The sequence below is a fragment of the Copidosoma floridanum genome, unplaced genomic scaffold, assembly GCF_036245765.1.
Source record: "Copidosoma floridanum isolate Cflo_tuat_1 unplaced genomic scaffold, Cflo_Japanese_pri ptg000019l, whole genome shotgun sequence".
NCBI lineage: Eukaryota > Metazoa > Arthropoda > Insecta > Hymenoptera > Encyrtidae > Copidosoma > Copidosoma floridanum.
In genome coordinates, this window is record NW_028321896.1 from 9,360,850 (window position 1) to 9,388,062 (window position 27,213).

General features: G+C 39.8%; 1 protein-coding gene across 1 annotated transcript in view; it reads left to right on the forward strand.

The window, feature by feature from the left end:
* Nucleotides 1-4,001: 4,001 nt before the first annotated feature.
* Nucleotides 4,002-27,213, forward strand: part of GEFmeso (Guanine nucleotide exchange factor in mesoderm) — a 61,282-nt gene continuing 38,070 nt past the window's right edge. Inside the window, exon 1 of the mRNA XM_014359468.2 lies at nucleotides 4,002-4,540. Within this exon, the coding sequence (XP_014214954.2) occupies nucleotides 4,348-4,540 (193 nt within the window). The 5' untranslated portion in view covers nucleotides 4,002-4,347. The remainder of the gene's footprint in view (nucleotides 4,541-27,213) is intronic.

Consider the following 27,213-nt stretch of genomic DNA (forward strand, 5'->3'; position numbering starts at 1 on the left):
TTTTTTATATATGTATTACATTATAAGCCACTGTTTATAAAAATTTATCCGATATTGAAAAATCAACTATCCTAAGTCTCGGTGAAACCGTCAAATTCTTCGTATTTAAGTGCAAAGGTTTCAACGTTTTCTTTGAGCAAACGAAGGTTAATTGTAAATAAGAAGTGAATAGTTGCAAAGTTTTTTCACGATTAATTTGTGATAATAATATATTAATCGTTAAGTTGAGCGTACCTGTGCCACTGACACGTTTATATAAAAATATGAAAAGTAAGTATGAAAGTCGCCAAGGAGCCGACGCTTACTGTGCAAATAAATAATCAATCTTGAGTTTTTAACGAGAGAATAATCGCTTTTAATGTGAAAGGCGTGGAAAAAAAAAAAAATCATGGTATATAGAAAAATTATTATAGATCTTTGTTTATTGATTAGATAAAAATATTTGATAATGAAGACTAATATCGTAAAAGTTGTAGGGTTCTTTTGTACATTTCAATCTTAATCGCTTATATAAAATGTAACATGTCCATATTGTACTACAAAAATATAGACTCACGATGTGCATTTAAAGTAAAACTAGTCTTTCTTCATTTTACCCACTCGCCGTCGTCGTTATCCTCCTTTACCTTTTACCCCACACATGAACCGATACACGCCTCCGTAGTCGTGCCAACGGTAATTTTCAGTTTTCATTCCACAACTAGGTACATTGTAATTGTACGAACAGCGATCTATCATCAAAATCATTCGACTATGAAAGTCCGAGCCGACAGAAAAACGAAATACCCAAAAGACAGCACGCTACGATGCAACGAAGAACGAAGCTTGAAAATTAAAAACTCTGTACATGTTAAAGACACTTCAACAATAAATTGTGTGCTCGCCGATTTGAAGAAAAAAAAAAATGCCCGAGAGAGGAAGGGAGCGAGATGGCCTTCTGTAATATTGTACCCATATACTTTTATGTATTCTTGAAAAGTGTCGATGCCGAGAGAGTGTTGGTGTCTGTATGTCTCCATTCATTTCTCCGCGTCGGACGATAATAATAATAATAATAACATTGGAAGCCCGCCAGCAGAGGCTGCAGCTCCCCCACGTACGTTTCGCATGCGACACCGCGCCCTTCCTTTATTTATTTTTTATTTTTTTCGTTTAAAAATTTCTGCCAGACAAGTGTACGTGTCCCTCGCACCGGAAACGCGAATTATATGCTTGGGAGTCGGAGAGCGCGACGAAATTTATGGCTCGTTTTATCATATGAAAATTAGGATGGGGCCCCCGGATCGATGCTCGTGCGGATAAAGGGGTATATACATACGGGATACAATTGTATAGTGCAGGGGGGCGATTTAATTTTTTCCCGTTTGGATTCACCGATGGTTGGCTCCGTACCCAAGTAAGATGTTAAATTTGTGTATGCTTTAACCATCGATGTAACTTTGAAGAAAAATCTTTGATTGTATATATATTTACGGTGCTTCGGTTGTACGCGTTACATGCGCGCGATGTAATAAATATCAGGCGCTTCGTTGAAGCGAAAAAAAGCACTTGCTCCGAAACTCCGCACCAACGCGTGTGTGTCCCTCCCCATATATACATATATGTATAATATATGCTATCCTCAAACGTCGTGAAATCAACACGCGCTCACGACACACATAGAAGAGTCATTCATTCGCTTTTATACTACACGTTCGTTCATTCATTGCGTTCTCGTTCACACAGGACCGTAAATATAAATATGTACAAGCTCATATTACGCGTTATACCAACATATATATTGGGAAACCTTTTTTTTTTTTTTTTTTTTTCAGAGGACCCAATATTACTTTAATTTTGCGTATCCCACAAATTACTACTGCTCTCTGACTTTGGGGAGACTCAAGTTTAAATTCATGAACAGTAAGTACTCACTTGTAAAAGATGAAATTGCATGCAATAAAACTTCTTTTCCGCAAGTGTACAGTGAGATATTAATATTTACATCGATCTACATTAATTATAACCTATTTTACATATATCTTATAAACCAGAAAACGTGTTTTAAAAAACTACAGCGTCTGCCACGAAACGACCATCATCCGCTCTTTGTACTATACTTACCCTAATGAATTGAAAAAAAAAAAAAAAAAATGGCGAAATCAACTGAAATTCCAGTAAGTACAATACTATGTATACCCTTGAGAGAGAAAAAGAGGTGTATATAGGTATACGTATATATACTTTTATTGGCCAAAAAACCAGTGCAGTTTAGTATTACCGGACTTTGGAGCTCACTTTACCGCATAACTGTGGTGTGCACGCAAAAAGTCCATACAATGCTCCTGATAGCCTGTATAAATATACGTAAATAATACTGGTACATACCTATTTATATACCTATACGCTATTAACGTTTACAGTTGGTCAATATTCTCACACTCACCTGACGCGGCCGTGAGTAAATCACTTTCCCTTCATTACACCCAAAAAATATAATCGAGCCAATATACTCAAAAGACGAGAGAGATGTGCGTATGTATACTTGAACGTATCATTATAAGCAGTTGGTGTGATTTATGTATATGTACACGTACACGCGCGTACATTATCATTATCATATAGTTAGTAGTTACGCGTTAAAACGTAAGTGTATACACTAGGTGCACGATTTGTTTATCGGTGGGTATAAATCTCGCACACCACCTCCATCATCCTTTCCGAAATTGAAATCAAAATAATCCCCACTTTGCATGACTTTCGTGCGCGCGATTTCAGGAGGGAGTAAAAAAATTTTTTTTCTCACGCTTTCGCTTTTTTTTTTTTTTACCATTGATATTTCTCAAAGTAAGTACTTACCTGTAAGTTGATTTTCTTTTTTGTCCATATACATACTGTACCAATTACCGCAACAAATCCACGGAGTGGACACGGGTGTATATGTATATCCCTTGGCATTATGCAGGAAGGAAACGCGATCCGAACAATTAAAAAAACAAACACCCGAGTAATGGTTGCAAGGTAGAAAAAGAAGAAAAAATAAACCAGCATCAGGTGTAACGTATACGCGATTATTATATCGCATACATATAGGTGTATACGTGTGTATTTGGTTGGTATATCGAGTGACAAGTGGCGGGAGCGTCGAGCGCATCCGAGTTTTTGTTCCCTCGCTGCTCGAAAACGTACGTTGCTGCTTGACCATCACTGGACAGTCGGTACGAATATATATATATACACAATTTTACGAAAATTTATACGTCGCAGGTGGTTTAAAAATATACATTAAAATACTTTTTTTTTTTTTTAACGCGTCTTTGATTATTTTCTTGGTATGAGTGAAAACAACAATTTATAGGGGGCGATGAGGGTCGTTTGAAAAAGTTGTCAATACAAATTTTCTGTAGAAGCTGGTAAGAAGTCGAAAACACATATGTAAATAGAATGAATTGCATTAAAAGACATTTCATATGAGACTTGTTGAGTTGGATATAACAATATAATTATATTCGGACAAAAAGCTGCGTAAACACGGATGATCAAGTTATGAGGAATTTTTCATCCGTTATTTATCATTTTTTTGTTTTATTCATATTTGAAGGAAAATTACAACTTTGGTCGATTTCAAACTTCTTTAGGCAGAGTTACGCGAGTGTAAAATATTTAATAACAAAACACAACTGAATTATTCGATGAGTCTTGTTGAGTCAATAAACAATTCAAACAACAAAATTCCTCAAACTTTTGAGATGTGCAACTGTTGTCTACTTTGATGACCTACTGTTTTAAACAAAATTATGAAGTCTACCCTTGAATACACAATACTTACTGAATAATAACATTTTTTCCCTACTTAGATATATTTATAAATAAGTATCCATTCGGCGAAAACGGGAGCAGAGCTTTGGAGATGGGCGATGGTGGGGGTAACACCCAGCCACACCACACCACAGTAACCAGCCGGCAAGCTCGATCGCCGCCCGCCGCCCGCCACAGCAGAGCAGTCGAGCCCAGTCCATGTGTGTATGCAGTGCGTTCCGGTCGACGTGAGCGGCGGAGTCTCGTGTTTTTTTTTTTACGGGAACTACTAGGGCTCTCGTTGTTGTTTTCCATTTCTGACAATAAGGATTTAATTACTTACGAGCACGCGCGCGTCAACTCATAAGTGGTACGTGATAAAGTATATAACATATCCACTTGCACAAAGAAAAGTGAACAAGTATACAACAAGTGACAACAAACCAAACGTGTGCAAAAATTATTACCTCCTCAGTATAGTATATAGAGCCTACCTACCTATAATACCGCTTATACGGGATAAACAGCGTCGAGGAGGAGAGAAAAAAGGGGGCATGAGCGGGAGAGAAGATGAGAGATGAGCAGCAGCACCAGCTCAGCTGCAGCAGCCGGCTGGAGCGAGCCGATGGTGGTGCTGTACACCATCATCGTCTGCCCGAGCTGCCTCCTTGCCGGGGCAGGAAAAAGAGCGAGGACGACGAGGCGAGGATGAGCGAGGCTGCCGTCGACTCGGACGGTTCCATCAGCTGGGAGGACTTTATCGGTGAGTCCTTTTGGCATTTTGTAATATTATTGATCTTTCGTGTACCTACACATCGTACTAATAGGTGGTAAACCTTCAGTCGACTCTTGCCTTCTATTTGTTTACACGTTTACGTTTCTTTCTTCTGCAGTGTGCATGTATAAAAGCACTGTTGTGCCCAAGTGTGTTGTTATCGTTATCTCGCGCTGCGATAGGAAGGCATCACCAGAGTATACTGCTTTTATGTGTCAAGCGTGTTTGTTTTGTTTGTCCTCCTCAGGACGCGTCACACACAACTTGATACAACTTTTGTTTACCAAGTAGGTATATATATACTTATACAAGTACCAAACGCTGATAACATATTACACAGGAACGATGTACAGTGCATAGTAGTTTGCATTGTAACCTTATCGGTCATTATATTTTCATCAGAGATGCATGAAATTATTTATCCATGTAGCGATACACCTTTAAATATGAGTAAAATACTCGGGGGTGAAGTATACGCAATAACCGCTTGTCATTTGTTTTCTTTTTTTAGTACACCTACTTATGTAGGTACAGGTGCGTGTTTTTTTTTAATATTATATGCTCCGGCTCCGCGTGCGTTAATCAAGACCGCGACCGCACGGTTGGAGGGCCATATACATGGCGGAAGTGAGAGTTGACAGTTTTTGGAAAGTAATTACGCAAAGTTTTGTCGACGTCAACGTGATTTTTTATCAAAAATTTTTTAATAAGCACTTGCATCCCATAACTGATTCCACATTCATACACGCACTACCGTCACCAAAGTATCGATAACATATTTTTTTTTTTTTTTTTTTACATGTTCCTTACTTGCATGCACAAGGATGAGGTGAGAAAAAATATACATTATAGTATGTGTTGTCCTTTTTCTTCACTGTGGTTGAGGTCATTAAACCGTCATGGTAATAACCAGCTTTTGTAAATTCCAGTGTTATATTATTTCATTCTGTCTTTACATATACTACTTAGGAGAGAGAAGAGTGAAGTAGTATTATCTACTTATCAACATACAGACAATATTCATACAAAACTTGTTCTTACCTACATTTACGTACGTGTATACGCGGTATATAATGTGCTTGTGCAAAATTGTACGTGAAAACGAGTTTCGCATGTAAAGGGACTGGAAGAGACGTATACTCTGTTTGCGAAGTAAATATCACTAGCCTTGAAAATCATTTTTTCCTTTTCTTTATTTGCAAGTACTATCGATTGTCTTTTGAAAATACACATGTTTATATAGCTGATGGCAAAATTCGCTAAACTAACAGTTTGTCGTGTTCCTTCTTTCGCTAAAAAATTCAAATGAAAGAACCGATGAAAAATCAAAAGAAATGATAAAACAAAGTACATATCGGTACATAATACACTTGGCATGACAAAGCAAGGTCTTTATATTCTACAAGTCGAGGCCAAGATACGTGCAGTTGAATCCCGAGCCAAATTTATCCAACCGAAAAAGAAAAAAAAAAAAAAAAAAAAAAAAAAAAAGAGCGCCCTTATGTCGAGCTCTATTATACTGCCTGCAGTGTAAGTATATATATATTATACCCTCTAGCTATTACTAGCCCTGTAGCAGCTATGGTTCAAAAGGTCAGGCGTGCAATTGTGTCTGCCGCTCCATGACTTGGACTCGCCGCTGCGGTACCTACTTACATCTCATATTATTTTGTCGTGACCCCGCGTGCCCAAGAGTCGAGCTACAACTACCCCCCTGCACGACCCCTCTATACTCCCTGTACAATACACACGCATATATTGTACCGCGATGTTTGGCAAATCGCATGATTAAGGGCATACTTTTTTTCCTAGAAAAAACTAACTTTTAGATCGTCACACGTCATACGTATGATGTATACTATTATTATTATTATTATTATTAATTTTTTTTTCGACAACCACAACCGACTCTCTAAACTTATATACAGCAATGCACGCGGTAATATTATACGAGGGGAAATACCTATATACATGTATACACATGCCACATAAGTAGGGGGATGCTGTATATTTATATGGGACTCGGCTAGCAGATGTAACTAGTTCTGCGAGCGAGATACATACGCGAGAGAGGGAGAGAGTGGGTCAGCGACCGATGGGGCTGGTCTGGTGCAGTATACTTATAATGTATATACACTGCACACCGTATACCGCACTCTCCTCCATCTACACATTATAGATCCGCACGTGCATACATACATATATATAATAATAAAATCAATATTCATAATATGTGTAAGTGCACGCGTTACGCTATTATAATGAAGAATGAGATTGGGGTTGGAGGGGGTGGGGGTTGGCCTCCCTCTTTCATTGCACCCCTGAAAAATATAGATCCGAGGGAATGAAAGCCTGTAATTTGATCAAGCGGTCTGTGCAAGTAGTCGTGTGTGTGTAGCTATAGGTGACGAAGAAAGACGTATACGCGTGACTTGTGCGATATTACATATAGCTATTGTACGCTTTGAGATCTTTGCGATTGGATAGAAAAAGTTAATATGTATTTTTATAGTATCTCGTTTCTTTTTCTTTCAACGCGTATCTATATATATCAGTGTGTGGCGATGAAAAAAATGTATTTATCAGTCGACCGATGATAATCGGAATCAATATCCTGTGCTTTTTTTATGCGGTGCGGTGATAAGCATCACCGAAACGATCAATAATCACGAGTGATTGTCGCAAAATAACATTTAATGAAAAATGTGTAACATACAGTAGACTTGGGTACTGTCTCTCCTCGAATCAACGTCTTATTTAATTATCTTTAGACTCCGGTCGTAACGAGTATAGGTACTAATTTTGACGCCCGAAACAATAATTGTAGACGAGACACCTCTACGTCCAACGGACAGACAAGGAAACAATAATTGCAATCAACGCGACGCTACATCATCGTGCAGGGAAATGGGCCTTTCATTAACAGCCAAAACAACACGGACACTGTATTTATTCGTAATAATAGTGATGATAAAAATAATTCGACGCAACAGCATGCGCGTATACAATGAAAGTGGGCGCTGACACGTGCAGTACGTCTCCTATGCGTTTTTTTTGTTTTGAACGTGTCCCTCGCCTCTTCGCTTACATATACATTATAGAGTTCCTTTGAGATTGTTCGTATAACCGGAAGACCGACGAAATTAAGTCCTCCGACGACTCTTTGAAGAAGAGAAAGAGACGTACTTTTTTTTTTTTTTCCTTCTTTTTATTTAGTAATCCGCCAAAGTCTTTGGGTGCGCGTGTGTGTACACAGAGACCGTTTCCAAAGTGCGGTAGGGCCTGCGTGCACTTCCTGTCATTGTGGGCGCCTCGGAGAACCGAGAGTCTCCGTTCATGAATATTTTATAATGCGCGCACGGTGTGGCTTGTTTCACTCCCAATCACTTTGCTGCAGTCATTTTTTTTTTCTTTTTTCCCTCGCATCCACATTTTAGTCTCATACTAAAATAATCAGTCTCTGTTGCTGTTGCTCAATCGAGAAAACGCTATTTCATTTTTAGCCGTGCGGTGGTGTGCAACTGTGTTTATGAATTACAGATACGAATGTTTTACAACAAAAAAAAAAAGGGAAAAAATCTTCCGTCACTTTCGAAAGACACTTTCCTTCGCGGTGGATAAGAATACGGCGATGATAAGAATAGCGATAAGTCAATAATATGTACGTCGGTGTTTGTATGCGTTTCATAAGCCTCGCATTCCCAAAGTCGTGAAAATAAATAATCCGCGATTCTTGTTTTTTGTTTTTTCTTTTTCTTCCGAGTGAAAATACGAAGAAAACAGCGCGCAAGTTTTTTTTCAATTTGGCTGGCCCTGTTTGTCTACACATCAAGTATCGCCGCAGTGTTCACGACGACCCAAATAACCCAAACCTGTTTCGTGTACACACGAAACAAATTTCTCAATCAAAGCTCGTACAAAGCGGACGTACGACTCACGCGCGACAAAAGCAATACCTATTCAATGCTATACCCAAAATTAAAAAAAAAATACCCCTCAAAATGTACAGTGATTATTGTACGGCGAATTTTTTCGCGCTTCGATGCGATTTTGGTCGTTTATTCGATGATCCGCCCAATTGATTGCTTCTGGGGTTTAGGACTGTGGTGTGCTAAAGTTTTTTTTTTTTTTTTTTTTTTTTTTTTCATTCCAATGCTAGTGAAACGAATTTCTCCATACAAGTGTAGACTCTTTGTTCTTTCTCTGGTGCATGAACCTCGGAACTTTGGTATGTATACACCCGCTAACAAAAATAGATGCCTGAAGGGTTGTTGCGTGTGTATACTATGTATAAAAGTACTTATGTATTCTATCCACTAAACGACGTCGGCATCGTCATCGCCGGTATATATAAAGTAAGTACACCAACAAGCGGCGCCTTGAGCTTTTTTTTTTTTTTTTTTTTTTTTCTTTTCCAGCACCTCTGCTCTTTTGCTCTCACTCATCTGCACGTGTATTCAAGTGCCCGGGAAAAGCATCGTCTTTTTCCCCGCCAACTCGCTCTATCCGCGTGCGCTTCTTTTCCTCGCGCGAGAGATAAAAAAAGACGCGTCTCACCCCAACGCCTCGCGGTTAATTTCTTCCTTCAATACCGCCGACTGCGTCCTCTTTACGGTTTGTATACGCGTACACCTACACACACGTACAATGACAAAGCGCGTGTCGGTATATATACACCTGGTGAAATTTTGCGCTTTTCACAATATTCGTCGTAGATCTCCTGCATTTGTCCCCAAGTGGACCTCTCATTGAAGTTGCGGTAGATGATGGTTTTCCTTGCGAGTTTTCTCATGAAATCATCGGCCTTTTTGTTTTTCATGCTCACTCCTGAGCTCGATATCTTTTTTCACGTATACCGCATCAATTTCTTACATTACACATGCTTTCACTCACCAAACGACTGAGAGTATAATATACATATAGGTATTCTCACGCCCACACCAGATACGTATACGGTACAAGCAAAAGCTCCAATTTTCTCGCCATATGTCCCATTGGTATTGAGTATAGTAGGTACATGCAAAAGCAGCCAATGCAAATAAAAGTGTCTTTGGTACATGAAAGAGAGAGAGAGAGAGAGGGAGAGAGGGACAACGGCCTCCCAAGTGATTCTCCCTTCTCCTTATAAACCCATGCACACGTCGCAAGCTTCCTTTAGGCGCGCCGTCGTAGTAGTAAATTATGTACGAACTCGGGAGCTTTTGTTTACATTGCAGGATATACACATATTATATTATACGTGTGTACCTATATATATATATATAAAAGCACAGAGAGAGGGATAGGAGGAGGCGCCATAATATCGTCGTCGTCACCGTCTGCACCTAACCACCAGCTATATAAGTACTTACTCTCTCGGCGCGGCCGTGCTCTCTCTCCCTCATCGTCATCATATTTTCTCTTTCTTCTTCCCGTCCTTTATCACTATTCTTCCTTCTTCTTCTTGCTCACCTAAGGTACAAAAAATATATATAGGTATATAGGTATAACTGCATTCATGCACACAGCGAGGAGGAGGAGGAGGAGGAAGAAAGAGCCGTGGACTACTGGGCCGCCGAGAGTCGCATTCTGATTGGTCGCGCCCACGCGAGCCGGCAGCCAAGCGGTTCATTGACCTTCGCGAATACAACGTCTATATATATTATATATACATATACAAAATGCACAACGTGAATATATTTATGTGGAAACGTAGGAGGAAATAAGATAAGCAAATCTATGTATTATGTACATGTATTGTACACATGGACGCAGCCCTAACGGCGTGTGTGCGCATCTCGTACCTATACTGATATTATATATGCGCGCTGCACTTGTGTGCTCTCTCTCTCTCTCTTATTTTTATCATTATCACGTACGTAGTAAGTATATGCACGCGCTGATGTATACACACGTGGGTTCTGTGTCACAAAAGGATGAATACGGAAGAAGGGAGAGCTCTTCTACTTACTTTTTTCCCTCCACCGGAGGGGAGATAAGTGCGAGGCGCGTGCGTACAGTGGGACGATGACAAAAAAAAAAAAAAGAAGCAGGGGATATCTGAAGCTAACTCTATTGTACCTATATACCTACGCGTATATATTATATAGTTTTGTCTATTTTTATTCCTTCCCTTGTTTGCCCATAGGGTCGTTTTCGTTTGTTATTGGGTGTGAGAGGGGGGGGGGATGGTGTTAAGTACGTGCTAGGTGTAATATGTGCTTATGGTAAAGCAAGTGCATCCGCGTGTGGCGGTCGCGTGTGTACAAATGTGCTCCGAGGTATAGGTATACTAACTATGACCAAGCTGTATGTATATTGTGATGTGCAGGGCGACCAGAGCAAAGTATGATGCACTTGATTGTTGCACAACTGCTTCTCTCTCTCTCTCTCTCTCTCTCTCTGTACCTACTTTTTTTCCCTCCTCCGGTCTCCCTTCCCTATACAGATAAGAGGGTTACGGAGGTGTGTAGACTTGGGTCTTTTGGTGTGCCCAAAGTGCAGAGAGAAACTAATATATATGAGCCGAGTTCATCACGGGTGCCAAGCTTTGTTTTTTTTTTTTTTTTCTCCGAACAAGGGAGCTCGGTACACGAGTGTGCAATTGTTTCGTACAACACTCGTGACTGACGATCACTAGGTATTATTATTATTACTGTAGCCACAACACAGTAGCTATCATATTTATACACGTGTTTGTATATGATATGTATGTATATTTATATACGCTTGATACTCGAAATCTGAGATGCTCGAATCTTAACTCCTGTTATAATATATAGGTACGTTTGTTTCATGCACGAGCTTTTTCTCATTCTGTAAATTGTACACTTGTATTGGGGAAAAAAAAAAAAAACACATTAGCCACTCTATTTGATATACATGCAGTCCATCATCGTCTAATTAATTGATTAATTTTTCTTCATCACATTTTGTGACACGCAACTCGTGAAAGCTCGAATGACGATGCCGTCGTTGTTGAAACAGCTCGACATGTACGTATATTTACATATATAGTAAACCGAGCTAGCGGACGCGTAGAACCGATCACATTTCATAAATACACAATATTGCAAGAGAGAAAGAGAGTGCGGGAATTGTTCCCAAGACCATAATGTTTTAGCTGCTGATTGGTTTAACCGTAAGTGTATATCCTTGTAGTATATACCTGTAAAGGCAATGTACATACACACAAACCCACGTTTAGCTCACGATGCAATTAGAAAATGAAAAACAACAATAACTGTACTGCCTGTAACACAATGTACTTGCTCTCTGCACCCACATTATACGATACGCGTTAGCGTAAAATGCACAACTGTGTATATATATATATAAGTGATGATTAATTATTGTTCGAGATCAAAGTGGGTGTACATGTAGGACGTTTGTTTGTTGCGTGCATATGCCTCACTTGATTGTTACAGATGAAAAACATTGTATGGCACGTATGCATGAAAATCACGAGTCGACGCGCCCGCGCGTGTGTAAAATAATAGGTAGGTACATACACATTTCCATAATGTGCACAATAAATTTTGCTCTCTCGCTGATTGGCTGTAATATTATTGTTTTCGCACAATTATTGATCGAAATATTATAATTTACGCTGCTCCCGTGGTTATTCGTACAATTGCAAAAAAAGCTCCATCAGGCGACACAATATGTATATATAGACGTACGTCATAATATCTCTCGTAAAACCAACACTTCGTATAACAATGAAAAATTGAAGATTTAAAAAAAAAAGCAGTTCCGATACAACAGCATCACGAGCGCGATCGAGTCCGGGGCGCGTCCCGATCGGTATCTGAAGTGCACACATACATGCACGAGGCTGATCTCCCCTCGTCGAGTGCTTGGGGTTGTGGGTATATACGCTTATAAGGCAACCCGTCGTGGTCGCGCCAAACTTATACGCTGATGGGAGAGCGAGCAAGAGAGAAAAAAGAAAAAAAAAAAGCCAAGAGAAGAGCTTCCACGAAGCCGGAGCTAATGTGTACGCTAGATTGTACTGTATAGGTACATTATACGAGAAAAGAAGAGCCACGCGCGCGTGCATGCGTTTGCCCTTTTTTTTTTTTTTTTTTTTTTTTTTTTATACATAAAGCATGCATGGGAGCTCTCGGTACGCGAGGGTACGTGGGAGAGATATATAGATGGGTGGCTCGCGATTTTCAGGGCCCCATCGCTGCGGACCGAGAAAGAGAGAGAAGAGAAAAACACATCCTGGCGCCCCGTGTATACGTACAATACTCGGAACTATCGTTCTCCGCGCCTATATACTGCAGATCGTTTGGATATATACAGATCGTTTGGGTACAGTCGCTGTGAGCAATTTTTTGTGTTTCCTCGTCATTGATTGCTCTTTCCCTCGGTTTCTCACAAGGAGCTTTTTCATGAGCTTTTCTGGTGTGTGCAGGAGTTATTGGGTATGTATACATACATAAACAGTTTCGCTTTTGATTTAATTAGCCCCATGGGCTCGTATACATATTGTGACCGGTGCTACAGCTTTAAAAAAAAAAGCTCCATCTGAATGGGGTAGAGTGTAGGTACACACGCACCGAATGATGTTTTAGAGACTCTAAACTGTGCTTACCAAAAATAATATGGTTGGAGCGAGGTTGGAGTGACAGAAAAAAAAAAAAAAAAAAAAAATGAAAAGCTTCACGGAAACCCTAAAAGCATATCTTTCAAGCTCCATGTCCCATCGAAACAAAGTTAACACTTCTCTCTCCCTCCTACTTTCACCACACGAAAATCGATGCATTAAAAAACAAACGAGAGAAAAAGAAAAGCTGCCCGAAAGTTTTAAAAGCTGACGCCTTTGCGCGTGTCCTCCTTCTCCCTTTCCCCGTTCCAGGACATACACGCGTGCGTTTATCCAAAAATAACCCAACCGGTGTGTATATAATACATATTATATGTATATATACAAGCGGAGTTGCATATTATACGCGCGTGCACGCGGTACCGTTCGCGCATACGGAATCATCGTCCTCAAAAAAGCACGCAAACGAAGAAAAAAAAAAAAAAGAAAGAAAAATCAAGGATCGCAAATTTCAGCACATTTACTATTATTATTATTGTTTATTTTTTTTCATTCACACGTTGCTTAGTGCCATATAACAGCCCACGCGTACACACTTTTTCTCTCGTTCGTTCTTATCAAATCGAGAGTGCGAAATTATCCTGCTTCCTCGTGTCTCACACCACCGCAACCACTCGCTCTCGTGTCAATCTCTGATTTTTTACCGTCTCGAGTGCATCCTGGCGACCCTTTGCACTGCACATCGGTTGCAGAGCAGTAAGTATATCAACAGCAGCTATCGTTTTTCTCATCCCTCCGCAGAGCCGGCTTTCCGCGCCATTTTTGCTCTTCGCATTAATCCAGTGCGGATATAATAATGTGCGTGTATACGCGTGTACATATATTTATGGGATAGTGGACGTGAGCTTAGTCCATCGCTGCCTCTAGAGATATATACTTATACGTCTTGCGGGACTCTTTCTTTCTTTCTTCCCTTCTCTCTTGGGTGTTCCCTCTCTCTCACTCGAGTGCGTCTTCTTCTTTGCGCGCGACCGCGAGCTACATAGCGCCTCCTCTGATCCTCTCTTGGATTATCCTATATATACATGTGTGTGTATACGAGAGGAGAAAAGACAGACTTTTTTTTTCTCTCTCACGTGCGCCGGGTTTTGAGTTTTTAATAATTCATACAAATAAAATGACCGGAGTGCGCGAATATTGGCCGTGCATGTCGTTTGTTTTTTTTTTTTTTTCTTCCTTCCCTCGCCTGAAAAATCAGAAGAAAAAAATGCGAAATCGTTTAATTTCCCTCTCCGATAAGTACACCCATAATCGCGCAAAGGCATACGCCGTATACTATCTATCAGCGCGCTCTCCTCGTATGAACCGCGTTACAATATATTATGTATATAGTATACGTCTATGAACCCTCATCCACTTGTAACAGGAGAAAACGATAATCACGAAGCCACAGTTATACTGGATGGAAATTTCGCATCGCCACCAGAAGAGAAAGAGCCAATCGCCAATTCAAAAATTCGTACATGCAAATGTTGTGTGTGTATACCATCATATCAGTATGTATACGACATTCGTTATGGAAGTATGTATACTTACATATAAAAATTTAGCACACCCATCACCTTTTTCGCGGCTCATCGAGAGTCGGTTACGCCAAGTCGAAAAATTTCTCCCCTGGAATTCAAATTGAATTTATCTGCGGCTCATGGCGCCTATGTGTGCACAAATTGCGTGTATGTGTGGAGATCCACTTATAAGTAAGCTCATATGTAAGCTCGGAAGAGAGAGAGAGAGAGAGAGATGCTAAAAGCCGATACGCAGAGACGACGAGAGGAGTAATAGACGCGTGGCCTCGTTATTTCGCTGTAGGTATATAATATATACATGTATGTATGCAACAGATCTCAAAAAGTCGCACGCCGCGGCCCAGTTTCGGATTCGCTGCCGCAGCACGTATAGGTACAGGGTAGTTATATAGAAAATCCCCACAAATCCATATACATATACGTCACGTGCGGTGATTAGCAATCGACCGACAATAATAATACATATATACATGCAAAGGTTATAATATAGGGTACATTGTCCTTATAGACGTCGATCGAGCGATTTAACTCGTTACTTATTTGTATAAGTGTATATATATATATATATATATATATATATATATATATATATATATATATATATATATATATATATATATATGTACACGAGCGTGTTTTATTTCTTCACGCTAAGGATAAGCCGCGGAGCTCGACGGATCTTTCAAGTTTGTTATCTCTAGCCGCGCTCTCTGGGAACTTGCCGGCCCGCCAATAGTGTGGAAATGTCGCGATTTTTATGCTGATTTTCGAGGCTTTCGCGGAAGGAGCGGTCTATCCGTGTAGTAGTTATACGTATGGGCAAAACGAGATTACGAGGTGTGCTGGTAGAAAAAAAAAACAACATATACATATCTATACATTACATAGGTGGTAGAATAGGTCGGGTGTGTGTGTGTGTTGGCGGCGTGAAAGTCCGGTGTAATTTTCACGCTGGGATCGCGAAGGTGGCGTGTAGGTAGATTTGCATTTTGGAAACATAAATTTTCGCGCCTCCTCCTCCTCCTCCTGTAGTCGCTGATCCAACCCCCACCCCCTTCTCCTACACCTACTTTGTACACATAGACACGTCACGTAACGCGTCGCGTTTTCGGCGAAACGAGAGAGGAAATGGGATTATATGCTGTGTGTATATAAAATAGAAAGACCGTACCTTTTTTTCTCTTCTCTTTCGCAAAATTTTCGAGCTTACGTAACAAAATTGACGCGCCATCAAACGATGCTATCTTCTTCGTGTACCGTCAAACTGTTAATTTTTACGCGAGAGATTAAATAAAACTGAACTCTCCTCGAAAGTTCTTCTTTGCTCTTGATGTTCACCGAGACACTAACCGAGCGTCATCATCACCCTTCGCAGCTTTTATAATCCCCCTCTGAGAAAAAAAAAAAAAAAAAAAAAAAAACACTTACGCACATACTGCTGTTTTCTCGTTTCCTTGTCTCTCCGTGCCGAGTACCGCTGCAGTTTTAACCGAAGGTGTTCACTCAACTCACCCACAAAAGACAAACGAGCGTTGGATTAACTCCCCCCCTCCCCTCAAGAAATCCGCACAAAGTGAAGAAGGTCGAAACAAAGTTTCGCGCGTTGTTAAAGTGTCGTCGGACCACCACCAACCTCCGCTGCCACAACGAGCCTATATATATAATTGTACACAGCCTGCGAAAGTTGTTAGCGGTGCATGCGTCTCTTTGTCCCCATATACTTACCTCCTAATTTTCTTTTCTCGGTTGCTCTTTGTCGCGGTGCGCGGCAACTGGAATTAATCTATTTTTGTTTTATCGTGAACGTTACTACTTTATGTACCCTATACGTTCGTATTAGGACAGATTATCATGAATATACCTACTCTCTACATAATTGCACACTTATACCTTAAAGACTCAACTATTTTAATTTATTTTTTTTTTAAATTAACTAATTTGGCATTGAACAGCTTAGTGACTTTACCAATATCGCAACCTAAACATATCACAGTGACCCGATTTTCACTGATTCATTGCAGTTCTACATAGATATTCATCAAGGTCATTCCAATCGAGTAGGCACTTAAATTCCGAAAATAATATTCGAGGCCTAATCACCGCGGTATGTGTGTATATACCTAATGGCGCATGGAGCATCGCACCGATATAACCGTACGTATATATCTGTGGCAGTACAAAGTTTCACCTCGTGCGAAAAAATCCCAACTTCCGCGCGTTTCACCATCCCTGCACGTATATGTATACGTACGTACCGGTCATGTGTGTAATCATAACGATCATCGCGTCCGCAAAAATCTGGAAACGCCGCGAGTCTGCGCACATTACTTCTCTCTCTTATCTCTCGTTCATCAGCGCGAGAAAAAAAAAAGTCACGGCACCAGCGGTCACTTCCATATACACTTCTTACCCTCAAGGCCGTGAGTGCACGAGTCGCGTGTACAAACGCAATGTCATGTTATACCTATGCTACGCGGCAGCGGTAACAACAACCGTTGTCCGCTCGAGGGTTTTTTTTTTTTTTTTTTTTTTTTTTTTTTTTTGTTTTTTTTTGTTTTTTTCCTCCTCGCAAATTTCACTCGCTCGCCCGTCCGCTACTGAGATTACACAACGTGTACAGCAATATAACGGCAGCTTATCATTGTCAAGTTGTTGTTGTTTTTTTTTTTTCTCTTGTCTTTCTCAAATATGAGAAAAACTGTTATTCGCACTCTCGATCGTCCCCGTTTTCCGGAACCAATAACGAAAAATCCCGGCCCTCTCGCTCCCTTTGCAGTACTCATGAAGCATATTATCGTTTAGCCGGCGGTGCCTGCTCGAGAGAGATAAGCTTGCAGTGTACAGAGATGAGAGGTGCTCTCTCTTTTTTGGGTCACCCAGTATTTCCGTGCTCCACACATATAAATGTAAATATACATGTATATGCAACAGCTCTCGTGTGCCCACGTGTTATATATATATAAGGTGTCGCGCCTCTCATCCGTATGTGTGACCGCGGAGGCATGTATAGGAGTGTGCAGGGTAGGGTACAGAGCGAAAGAAAAGAGGAGGAGGAGGCTGGCTGCGTATGGCTCTCTCATAATATAATATACGCGTGGGTGTGGGTGGACCGAGAGAAAAGTCACAAGCTCCGAGGCACTCGAGCCTTTTTCTTTTTTTTTTTACTCTCTTTCTTAGTTGCGCTCGCGGCTCTTGCTTGCGCTTTTTTTCGTTTCGTTTGTTTCTTATATTACTCTCGTCTTTCGCGCAGTTTCATTTTTTTTTTTTTTTTCGCGAAAAATTGTTTGTGTAGGCCCCTTCGTAGTGTTATATCGAGTAATTTGCGTGTCACTGCCTACGTGTTTATTTATAAAAACATAATAATTTCGTTGAGCTTATGTTATGTCTACTTAACTGCATGGCTACCCTGTAAACCACTAGTGACAAAATCAGCCTTACACTGAAAGCAAAAAGTATGCAGTGTAAGGCCAAAAAGAAAAAAAGGCACGTAATAATAAAGTTTAAGAGCTGCAGTTTACTCGTTTTGAATGAGCAATAAGTTTGCACGAGTATACATGCATACACTTTACGTGTGGCGAGTTGGATCACGTGCCTCGAATATCAAGACTTTAGAGGGAAATTTTAAGTTTTTTTTTTTTTTTTTTTTTTTTTTGTTGGATTTCTTGCGTCATTTGCGAATTTATTGCGCTTTAAATTTTCAAATTATATCAAGACTTTAGAGGGAAATTTTCAGTTTTTTTTTTTTTTTTTGTTGGATTTCTTGCGTCATTTGCGAATTTATTGCGCTTTAAAATTTCAATTTACCAGTATACATGTGTACGCAGTTTTACGTGCTGGGAGAGTTTATTTTGAAAATTATTTAAACCGAGTATTGTTATTATAGTTTTTTTTATCATTGCAATGGAGGAAAGACAAATTGACAAGAATCTAGTTATCTTTTGTCCTCGTTTCGACAAATTTATTTGAAAAATAATAGAAAAAAACAAAAACAAAAAAAACAAAAATGAGTTAATAAAATTGACCACTATAGTTTTACGACTATTGCCAAAACTGCTCGGTCAATTAAGCTCGTGATATAAATTTACTTGACCATAAAGCAGACTTTCAATTAACAGTATATATACGTAAGTATATAGGTATATGCCAAGAAGAAACGTATAAAAAACCATGGATGATAATATATACAGAAAATCACAGGTCTCGCGTAACAACCGTTTAGCAATCAATCCTCTCGCATAAGAGATACAGAGTTTGTTTTTTCACGCCCGATAAACAAATGGATTATTATTACGCAACAACAACAAAATTATTTGTATCGGGCACTCGATCGCGCGTGCTCCCGGGGGGAAAGAGAGATGGAGGTATATATAGGGAGCGTGTAAGGCTCGCTCTAATCTCCCGAGGTGAAATATGAAGATTATTATGCTAAAACCAACTCTGGGAAGAAAGTAGGCGGGGTGCCAGCGGCCAGTCCAGCACACGCGCGCAACACAGGTTTTGAAAAAATTATGTTGAGGGAACGAAAAAAAAAAAAAAAAGTCAACAAGATTAGTCACGAAAACCTACGTATATGCATCTCCACACGGTGGCTGTTGCTACCAAGAGACCTTTTTTTTTTCCCCCCAATGGGTGGGGAAAATATAGCACCAGAGCGGCGCCGAGAGACGCGATGACGTGAATAATTAGTTTCAAGTATAGAAATATTTGTAGCATAGAATATAACATAAAAGACAGCGGGAGAGTAGGAGAGAAAACAAATAATCACGCTTATTTCACCGTGTTTATGATTCTGTTGAAAATTTAAGTAGACTAGATTTATTACTGTGTATTTGAGAAAAAGAGTTTTTATACTCTGCATGTGCGTAAATTTTATTAATTTAAAAAGTACTCTAGTGTCATTTTTTGTAATGAGCAAACATGTCCTATGGAATTTTCAAAGGTTTTCGTAGCGACTCCGAAGCTCTGGATTTTTGAATATTAAATCGTAAGCTTTTTTTTTTTAAAGTCATCTAATATGCGCCTAGTTGAAACACGACGACGACGACGACGTTAGCTCTTGGAAAATCGTGGCCTGAGGAGATGTTCGTGTCAATGTCAGCTTTACTTTACCATCTATACACACATTAAGAAGGAAGTATAAAATTTTTTTACTTTTTTTCAAGCGATTCATATACTTATGTTTTTTCGTGAGAAATGTCTTTAATTTGCGTCACGTTGATAAAAAGCCAACGATACATTATTTAGTCTCAAAGAGAGGCTCTTAACGAGGTCAAGAAAATACAGAAAAAACCATAGTATTCGTAATCTTTGGATATAAATTACACTTTTTAAAATCGGAATCTCGAAATCAAAGCAGTAAGTATACACTTACGCAAACGATGCTTGCAACTCCCGATGTATGAATGGGTCGACCTAATTTTCTTGCATCAGAACGATCCGTGAGACTAAATGTAATATTCATAGTTTTTCTATAATTTTCCAATTTCGTTACGATATATATGCAAGGAGCAATAGATCTCTCTCTCTCCCTCGGCATTGTTCATAATATGTGTAGTTGAGTACGCAGATTGACCGAAACACTCCTCCTCGAAAGGTTGAATTTTCCATCCAATAAATTTGAATTCCAAACGAGCATTGTAAAATCAATCGAGCACGAGCCACGAACGAGTAACATTAAAATTTATCTCCCCCTCTCTAGCGAAAAAAATTCCATTTAAATCCATCCACCGCTCGCTCCCCTAAACTTATATACCTGATGCAAACTAGAAGGCTCCATGGCAGTGCGAACAAAAAAAAAAAAAAAAAAAAAAAAAAAAAAAAAAAAAAAAAAAACGGCGCTCTGTAATAAAAGGCACAGGCCGTGTAATAAGTAACGTAGGGGCGAAAAGTAATACCCGTGCGTGTCCAGTGTCCATCAGCCCTAACTGCTTCTCTCGCGCGCACACATTATACGAGCGACGTTCGATCGGCCGCTTCCTGTCCATCACCTATAAAGCGATCATGTTATAAATATACTTGTGGGAGGAATCAGCTGCTGATCCACGACACCCTCCTCGCCCATAAGAGTATGGAGTACGCATACATTAATATACCCTCGATGCACACACAAACAGCTCTCCCTCCTCTGCGCGGCGGCTCTCTCATTGCCGCCAACTGTATAATGATGATAATTTTAACTATACGTACACCTACACGTATAACACATACACCAAAGACCGCGAAAGCCAGCGAGAGAGTGAGGTAGACCGGTTTTTCCGCGATACGAGTGAGCTTAGAAAAGTCCCGCGGTTTCTGCAGCCTCTCTTCTACTACTATACTCGCGTATTATTATTATTATTATTATTATAATGCCACACACATACACGTGGCGCTCTGCCTTGCGGGATGTACGTGGTCCGAGGAGAGTCAGCAGCAGATATACACGTTTTTTATAGAGATATACCCAATACTGTACATAAATGACTCTCGCGGTGGACCAAACAGCAGCGGTAGGTATATTTATATTGTAAGTATTATGGGTGAGATTATTTGGTCAGCCAAAACCCGCATCGACTCAAGTAAACGCGATTTTTCACGGCTGCTGCCATCGCCGCGTGCTCTTATTTTTTTTCTTCCTATATACCACCCCTGACTCTTTTTCTGCTTCCTTTTCATCTTGGGTTTTTTCTATACAGTCGCCCCTATTTTTTTTTCCCGCACTGCTTCCGAACCATTTATCGTCATCGTTTCGATGAAATAGAGTCTCAAGCTTGCGTCAATGCGAGATTTTTCATTCATATAGAGAGCACATCCTGATGTGGTTAACAATTTTTGTTTTCTGGTTCTGTGTATTTATGCTTATTCGACACAATTGTTTTATATACCCCCGTACCCTCCCTGATAAGCAATTTGTTTTCGAGAACTCGATGTTTTAACCTTTTATTCCATCTTTTTACGTATGATAAAATAATAATGCGACATATTGCAAACAATGGATTTCTTGAATTCTGAAGAAAAAAATAAAACAAATCTGACGACATAACACAAGTGTTATAAAGTTAAAATCACCCAAAAGATCCAAAATTGTTTCATCAAAAGCGAAAGCAATAGATGTAATATGTATATGTAGCCATGCATCGATGGGGGGAAAAAAAACAAAGACCAAAAAGACCAACATCATAAATATAGTGATAACAATAATAGGGTCACGCATACAGTGTACACCTCCGGGCCCATTGCGCGTACCGCCGCGAGGCAGTTACTCTCTCACGCCCCCTCGTACACGAGCGTTAATCAGCAATTGTTCTATAAAGAAAAATCATCACATTACAGTCTTACCATGTATATATATACGCGCGTATGTGTACATATACTCGGGCATGTTTGTTGGGAGTACGTGTACATATGCCACACCGCATTATCCGGTCAAATTTTTTCATGCTTGCAGGCGTGTACGTATATACCCGTATATACCTGAGCGTATATTATGTATACGCGAGAATTTTCTCTTTTTCTCCCTCGCGCTTGCGCTTGAACTATCTATCTCTACCAGATCTACCTTTTTCATATATAGCGTAAAGGTTCAATTTGTTTTTGAGAAACATCTCTCTTTTTTGACATCCAATTCCAATGTTATCATCGAAATCAACGTTTCATTGTTCATAATAATTATGTTCTCCGAGTGGTGGAACAATATTTACAGCAACACAATTTTCTCTTCGCCATAATATGGATAAATCCGTCCGCGCGTATGTCCATATCAGAGAGAGAGAAAATAGTCGGTTGGCACATTGCAAGTAAGTATATATACATCAGAAATCAAATAACAGAAACTTTCCTCGCCGCGATCTCTCAGTTTTATACCTCCTATATACATATATGTATGTGTGTAGAGATCGGTTATATTGTTTACCCAAGACGTGTGTGTGTGCGTTTGGTATACATCTCTTATGAAATCTTTTTACACGCACGGTTGTTTGCATACTCCATAAACCTTCATAGATAATTTGAGGATTTTTTTTTTTCTTTCCACTTTTATTCCCCCGACGCTGGTGACGTTAAAATTTTATGGTTGAAGATTATTTTTACACTTTGGGGGGCAATTTCCATTGCCACGATGTAAAAAATACACATTGTGAATCCAAGCGCGATCTTGAAGTATGAAAATGATCAATTCGATGGTTCGTCAACTATTTCACGAGCTCTCTACTGAACAATTTTTCAAACGTGTTCAATTTGTTACAAGATGATGATGTGTTAATAATAAATTCTTTTTATATTCCATGTACAGTTCAAGCATCTTTGATTCGATGGAGTTGATCAAACAGCTTTGATATACCTAACGGGTAAATCGGTTTACTTGACGCGCTTATCGAATTATTCTCTTAGTGTTGCAACGTTCCGTTTTGTATAGGTATGAATACCCTTGGATCGATAGTATATACATATATACAATCTGCAACAGTGTGTACAATCAATATTTTCTCTGTCGCGGGTATGGGTCATATTGGTAAATAAAAGCAATTTGTTTGAGCACAAAAGGTATATAGGTGTACGTACAACAAACCAGTGATAAATCACCGTCGTCGATGAATTGCATAGTAAAAACATATACAACGCACGTATATAATCAGACACTCAAAACAGGAACAAAGAAAGGTAGCTTAGTTGGAATAGGTTTCGCAAAAATGTGACGTTTCAGCCGATACTTGTATAGTCACCGATCCACGTGCGTGCAAGCCATCGCCTTCATTCAATAACTATCATCAAACACCGATAAAAGCGCCTCTCGGGCAGAGTTGGTCGAATAAAGAAAAATGAAAAGAAAGACGACCTCCTTCTGGGTACTGGATGGAAAAAAAAAAACCATTAGATACGTGCAGTGTATTCGTCATAGCGTACCATATAGGTAGTCAGTGGCGGCGGATGCGGTCAACAAGCTTTAAGATGATTCATTTATTATGCATGTGTGTACACGTATACATGTTCACGCGCGGCGGTACGGATAAAAGAGTCGCGCGCGCGCGAATCGGTTGGCTGCAAAAAGGAAAAAAAAAAAAAAAAAAGGAGAGGGTTCCGATATAGAAAGTCGTAAACTCCGGCGCTTAAAGTGTAAGAAAGTCCTCCTCCCCGAGAGTCGGCGCGACCGGCGAAATTCTTTGAGGAGGACATAAATTCGCGATCAACTGCTACACGTTAGTATACATACATATACGTATACTGGGCTGAAACGTAAAATTTCGCTCCGTTATCCGGCTCCGTATACTTACGTTGTATTTGCGCTACACACCAAATGGTACGTCATACATACACCGGGGATGTGTAAATATATAGGTAAAGTTTGGCTCTGCAACGATGTTCAATTAAATTTTCACGCTCCTCCTCGGCACAGTTATGCTCGAGACGACGATACGTCAAAAATTTCTTCTTTTTCCAATTCGTCAATTCCTCGTTCCAACTTTTCCAATTAGTCCGCGTAATTGAGCGTCACCGATTGATTAATCAACAAAGGGGACCCGGGGCCAACAATAGACGAGGCGCAGTTTTTCATCGACGCGCGACTCCATCCCTCCTCATTAATCTCTCTCTCTCAGCTTGCCCAAGCCGATTAAATCCATCACTTTGTCAGGAAGGAGGTAAAAATCGCCGAACATAATGCAATATAATTGATTCGAGCGCTGTTCAGGCACGCCTTGGTTTTTCATTTTCACATCCGTAAGTACACGTAGGTGCGCACGTACCATTACACAAGCTTGGAGCGAAAAGCTGCGTATTACGTGTAATATCTATCTTAGCGCCCCCCCACGTGCACTTGTGATAAATTTATATATCCCCGAGTGAACACCTCGTACAAATTGTATGCGTGTATAGGTACAACACGGCCGCCCATTGGAATTCGGCTCTTTGTGTCGCGCTGCTGAAACATACATAAGCTGATCGGGGGGAAAATAAATAAAAGCCTCTCAAGAGTGCCCGGATATCGTGAGGTGGTAAAGAATTTTTGTCGATACGTGTGTAGCGAGAAAATAGGTCGTGAACCTCGCTAGAGGCTGCGTCACTTACTCAACATACGTATTTTCCAACAAAATTATACAAATACCGCGGTGTGTCAGCGTCAGTATCGTCTATTAGTCTCCTCCCAATATAAGTATAAGAGCCGCATAGTATATAAGTACTGCTTCTCACGCCCATTATTCTCCATGGCGCTGGTATACTCGGACACACTAACTTATACTGGCGCTCTCGAGTGGGTGTAGATCGCGTCCTCCCTATAGCTCTCTGCCTCGTTTTAATCGTGTGTAGCGGCCAATGGCTCGTTATCTCCTTGGCGAAAAACGACGGCCGAGTCGCAATATCGTCACCAAAGGGGGGGCAATGCGCCGCTGGAAAGGAGCGCGAAACTCTCGCGGCCAAAAGGAAAAGGACGAGGAGGGAACGGAATGCGCGCTGTGCTGCCGTGCTGGCGCCTCCTCTCCTTTGCAGTGCCAGAGAGAGAGAGAGAGAGCTTTCGCGACCCGCGTACTTTCGCAGATGTCACTCCTCTTCTCCCCTCCCACGGATATAGTTACGCGGTCGTTTATACGTGGCTCTCGACGTCGTGACACACATCATACGTGCATTTTTCTCGTTGGGATCATTATATTATTTTAACGTCGTGTGCACGTGATATAAGAATACGTAAATATATAATTTTCGTGCATCGGTAACAACCGTATTTACGGTCGATGTTGATTGTAACGCGCCCTAATGCACGTCGTTTCGTTCAATTTGTCGGAAAATGGCTTTTATGGTCACAGTGGGTACAAGATAGGTATACATACACGAGAGATCGTGCCTTCGTCATAATCAATACGAGAGATCTTATTCTCGATGATGATGCACGTACGGTATATATTTTATAACATCGCCATGGGAAAATAATTTGTGTGCACGAAACGGTCCACCACCGGCACTTTGTACATTATATCGAGCACCAGAGGGTACATTACAATATTTACATGTGCAAAATGTGGGGCAAACAATTTTTCGGGCATATACGTGCACACACAGTAATGAAGCATATCGTATACATAATATTACACACGTGCATGGGTATATTTTAATGATCTATGCGGAGGGTGGAGGCGCCTACGGTTAATCTGACAAGGGGAGTTGGGGGCATCATCGCAAGAGATGCATAATTATATAAAAGCTTTTCTTTGCCTACGCAGTAAGTATACCTGTATACTTCAAGACGGTACTGTATCTACATATACATACACAGTTGGGGGGAGGAGTCGGGGAGGGAATGAAAATCATCGCCATAGTATATAGTCCGGGAGCCAGGGTACTTTTCGTAGCCGATGGAGGTCTATGGTTGCACCAAAGTTTTTTTTATGTATTTTGATGCGCTGAATCCGATTTTCGAAGGTGCTTGGCTGTAAAGTTGGCCGATTAATTGTTATAAACATTTTTTATAAACAAATAAGAAATTTTCATTTTTTTGACATAAAAAAATTTTTTTTAGATTCTTTGGCCAATTTTAAGACAAAAAGTATTCTTGTCATTTTTTCGTAAAACCCTTTGTTTACGAGTAAAAAATTCACGAAGTTTCGAAAAACAGGGTTTTTCACGAAATTCGACCATACGTTGCACATTCATTAATGCATATTTTTTAATCCAACACGGCTTAAAACTTTCGTATAATATAGTACTACAATAATATGGAATGAGCAATGTATGATTTGAATTGGATTTTTATCTAGCAATGCCTCATCGTTAGGTCTATTGCGCGCTTACGCGGTAAGTATGTACTGGAGACCACGCATCAGAGTTCATTATGTTTATTTATAAAGAGCTGCATTTAAACTTTCTTCCGATATTCTACTGTAAAAAGGAAAAAGGGTAAGTAGTAAAATAAGTTTATGCAATGGAAATGATAAACTGAGACTAAGAATTCAGTTAATTTAAGTTAATATGTCACCTAAATGCTTCATGTTGTAAAATGTACAAATTGTAGATAACGCAGATATTTGGGTTATTGGGAATTATTTATGCATTTATTAGATTCTTGTTGCTAAAAACATGATAGATAAATAAAAAAATTTTTTTTTTTAAAATAAAAAAAAATTTTTGTTTAAACAAATTGTTTAACAATATGCTACCTAACAATTTTTATGATGTGCATCCTTAAACATTTAAATAAGGAGTGAAAATATCGGAAGAAAGTTTAAATGCAGCTCTTTATAAATAAACATAATGAACTCTCATGCGTGGTCTCCAGTACATACTTACCGCGTAAGCGCGCAATAGACCTAACGATGAGGCATTGCTAGATAAAAATCCAATTCAAATCATACATTGCTCATTCCATATTATTGTAGTACTATATTATACGAAAGTTTTAAGCCGTGTTGGATTAAAAAATATGCATTAATGAATGTGCAACGTATGGTCGAATTTCGTGAAAAACCCTGTTTTTCGAAACTTCGTGAATTTTTTACTCGTAAACAAAGGGTTTTACGAAAAAATGACAAGAATACTTTTTGTCTTAAAATTGGCCAAAGAATCTAAAAAAAATTTTT